The 4,146-nt window shown below is 47.8% G+C and overlaps 1 protein-coding gene across 1 annotated transcript; it reads right to left on the reverse strand.

The window, feature by feature from the left end:
- Positions 1-983: 983 nt before the first annotated feature.
- BBBOND_0003110 (hypothetical protein, conserved) lies at positions 984-4,067 on the reverse strand (the record flags this gene model as incomplete). Its single annotated transcript, XM_012915146.1, has 1 exon — positions 984-4,067. One exon carries the CDS (start codon positions 4,065-4,067, stop codon positions 984-986), a length of 3,084 nt encoding a protein of 1,027 aa, XP_012770600.1.
- Positions 4,068-4,146: the final 79 nt, after the last annotated feature.

Below are 4,146 nucleotides of genomic sequence, written 5' to 3' on the forward strand. Positions count from 1 at the left end.
GCTAATGAAGGTCATAGCGGTATAAGGCGAGGTAATTCAAGGGATGTAGAGTGGATAAAGGAGCGATGTAGAGTGGGTTAGGGAGCGATGTAGAGTGGATAAGGGGCGATGTAGAGTGGATAAGGGAGCGATGTGGAGTGGGTTAGGGAGCGATGTAGAGTGGGTTAAGGGGCGATGTAGAGTGGATTAGGGAGCGATGTAGAGTGGATAAAGGGGCGATGTAGAGTGGATAAAGGAGCGATGTGGAGTGGATAAAGGAGCGATGTAGAGTGGGTTAGGGAGCGATGTAGAGTGGGTTAAGGGGCGATGTAGAGTGGGTTAGGGAGCGATGAAGAGTGGATAAAGGGGCGATGTAGAGTGGGTAAGGGAGCGATGTAGAGTGGGTTATGGAGCGATGTAGAGTGGATTAAGGGGCGATGTAGAGTGGATAAAGGAGCGATGTAGAGTGGGTAAAGGGGCGATGTAGAGTGGGTAAGGGAGCGATGTGGAGTGGATGATAAATACCACTCTGATCACCATGTCATCGCTGCCGTGACCATGTCATCGCTGCCGTGTCCATGTCATCGCTGCCGTGACCATGTCATCGCTGCCGTGTCCATGTCATCGCTGCCGTAACCATGTCATCGCTGCCGTGACCATGTCATCGCTGCTGTGTCCATGTCATCGCTGCCGTGACCATGTCATCGCTGCCGTGACCATCAACTTGGTCAACACGTTGGTCAGCACGTTGGTCAGCACGTTGGTCATGGCATTGGTCAGCACCTTGGTCACCACTTTGGTCACCACTTTGGTCATGGCATTGGTCACCACTCTGGTCATGGCATTGGTCAGCACTTTGGGCAGCATCTTGATCAGCATTTTAGTTTACTGTTACACAATCACATACAACGATTAATGAGTGATACAACAGATTAAAGCACAATTCATAAGTTAGGTGAGTAGGTGATGCTAGGTGAGTGTAGACAGTAAACACGTGAGTACGCTTATGGTTGTAGATAAAACACCCTGCCCAGTTTGTTAACACGTGCCGCGGCGAGTAGTGATTGAGCAGCGATGCGATGACTCGAGGGACTATGCAAATGCGATTTGATGTGGAGCAGGTCTAGGCGGATGACCATGATGTGGAGGAGGTATAGGAGAGAGAGGAGCCAGAGGGCGACGTTGAGCCAGATGAAGGGGGAGCGGATTTTGAATAGGAAGTGGTCGCACGTGTCGAACAGGTTCTTGAAGTACTGCGATTTTAGGACAGCAGTTAATTGATTATAGAAATCATGGCATTGCTTGTTGGCATCGAGCGCATTTGGGTCACCAAATGCAAAGCCATATCTGTAAAATGTTGGTGAAACACCCTTACATTTTACCATGGATGAGCATTTGCAATGCGGTTGGCCTGGTACATTTTCCTTCGGCTCATCACTCTTTCCATGTTCGCCGCGTTTGCACTTGCTGCTGTTAAGGCAACTACGACAGCCCCAGTCTGCGCAGAAGATATTGCAAAAGTCGTCACATAGATTCTTGAGATACTCCCAGAACGTCCATGGAAGGTACACCGCCCAGGACACGTATGTGTCACAGTGTTTCATGGCGAAGTAACAATATGCATCTTCGGCTAAGGGATATATATAGGGAGCGCAGTTAACATTTTTCTTTTTGCCTTTACATGTGTCGGTGGTTGTTAGGGTCGTAAGATGAGGATGTTCGCAGTCGGTGTGAGTTGCAGACTTAGAACCGTAGGCGTCAACCAGTGCTTTAGTAAAGACAGTGCTATCAGTTTGCAGTTGAATGGAGAGGTTGTTAACAGATGCCTCAAATGCGGATCGCATATCACTCAGGTTCATGCGTTTACTTGACCCACAGCTGTTAGCAAGCGACTGGACGAAACTGAAATGCTCCGGTAAGGTGGACGGCGGTTTCGGAATTAGGCACAGCAAACCATTGAGATGGGTATTAGCAAAGAATTTCCTTATGATGTGACATATGTCTCCACCCGTCTTAGTGGAACCGGAGAATCCCCTGAATCCAAGCGGCGTAAGACAGGGCATACCTTTCTTGGATGTTGAAGGGCAATTGAGGCACTCGTACCTGCAACCAATTTTGCTAAGTTGGTGAGGTAGATGCCCCGGTAAGCAATCGTTAAGATAGGACATTAACGGGGAAGTTGGTCGGCAATTTGCTTGGCTGTTTACTTGGCACTTTGGTTGGTCATTTGGTTTGCCGTTTGGTTGGCACGCTGCTTTGTCTTCTGAGTGGTCGATACACTGCGATTTGCCTGAAGCAATATCTTTGCCGTACATACAATCGCGCCAACCAAAGTTGTATGCGGCATAGCTACACTGGCCGAGCAGGAATTTTAGCGGCGGGAACAAGCGGCGTAATATGTCGAGCAACATGTCGAAGCAATCTTCGCCGCTTTGGGGGTAGTGGAATTTCATGGAATTATTCGACAAGTCAGACGCGTAGGTGGTGAACTCGTCTCCTGTTCCGGCTATTGTGGTTAAAACATCGTACGCGTTTGCACATATGTCAGTTACCGCTGTTCGCATATCTTCATATGATACGTTACGTGGGTAAGCTTCCAAGGGTACCGTTTGGTTATTCACCAATGATATCTTAAAATTGTCGCCAACTACTGGTTCTATTTCTAACCCGTCGACCACTTCATCTACATCTTCCTTGCCCCTTTTATACAGCTCTTCCAAAATATGCGTGATAGCTGCGTCTAGCTTAACGTGACGTACAGGGTTGTGCGTAAGTCCAGATAGCCAAACTAACATATCGTAAACGGAACATGGATGCCTCTTTGATGTTAGAGTAGACAGGTGACCTACTTCGTTATATTGGTCCAAGTGATGGTACAGGCAATCAAGAATATTGCTAATATCGAAATGTGTTTTTTCCTTCGGCTTACCTGTCTTAATATCTTGATTCGATTCGCACGCTTTGATGTGATCAAAAACCGTACCGCGTTCTAATTTATTCTCCACGAGCTTTTCAAGAATATTTGCACCGGTGAACTTATACTTGCACTGCAGCTCCCCGTCCTGATGCGACTTCTGACTGGTAGGAACAATGTAACCGCAATGCTTGAGGAACTCACCAAGGGGGTTTTCTTTGTCAATTTCATCCTTTAGATGAATGGCTTTCCCTTGCCAACTATGTTCACACCTCCTCTTCAACTCCCCGAGGTCCTCCACCCACATCGGCAGGCAGCTCATAAACACCTTGGCGCAGCGCGTAGCGTCGACGGTTAATTCGTCGGTAACTTTTTTCTCCTTGATAACTTTCCACTCCATCTTAGGATGCCCATCATACCTACTCACATACGCCTTTTCCATCTCCGCTACCAGCCCTTGCATCCCTGCCTTCAGCGCATCCAGGAGTTGCGGGTGGTGCGGGTTCGCGAAGTCAGCGGGGTCGAACGTGGACAGGGCGGAGGTCAGCTCGTGGAGGTGGGAGCGGAATTCGGCGTCGAAGGTGAAGGTGCGATTGTTGTCGTGGAGGTGGGTGAGGAGGTCGTAGGTGCGGGCTTGGAGGCCGGCGACCAGTTGGGAGGAGGGGGAGGCTTCGGTGGAGATGTGGGTAAAGAGGGGATTGAAATAGAAATCAAGATGTTTTGACAAATCTTTCACGCTTGGATATCTCAGTGGATCAATGTACGACTGAAGGTTGCTGCCAATAGTGTTCATCAGACCCTTGAGGCCGGTTGTCTGATTTGTGAAAATAGTCTTACTGATGATATTTTTCTGGTAGTGAACGAACTTTTTCAGCTCCTCTAACTCGGCAGTTTTACGGGTTACAAACTGCGAGAGGGCCGATTTTTTAAGGGTCTTGATTTTTTCGGTGACTTCGTATTTGACTTTGGCGGTGATGTCGGAAATGCATTCATTGATTCTATTTGGAATGGCAGTACTGTTGAACATATTTGCAAAAACCATTATCTGTGTTAGATTTGAGGGCACTGTGTCACTGTTATAGCTGCGGGCGTCGCCAATGATATTGGTATTAATTTCCTTGTACATTTCTCTAAGATGTATCTGGGTACCATACAGCGTGTCAGAATGGATCATTGTTTGCAAATCTTCTAACAAATTTTGCACGCCTCTACTTTTATTTGGAATCACATCTTTCACCGTACCGGCATCGCGT

Source organism: Babesia bigemina, scaffold Bbigscaff_70598 (assembly GCF_000981445.1).
Source record: "Babesia bigemina genome assembly Bbig001, scaffold Bbigscaff_70598".
NCBI classification, from domain to species: Eukaryota; Apicomplexa; class Aconoidasida; order Piroplasmida; family Babesiidae; genus Babesia; species Babesia bigemina.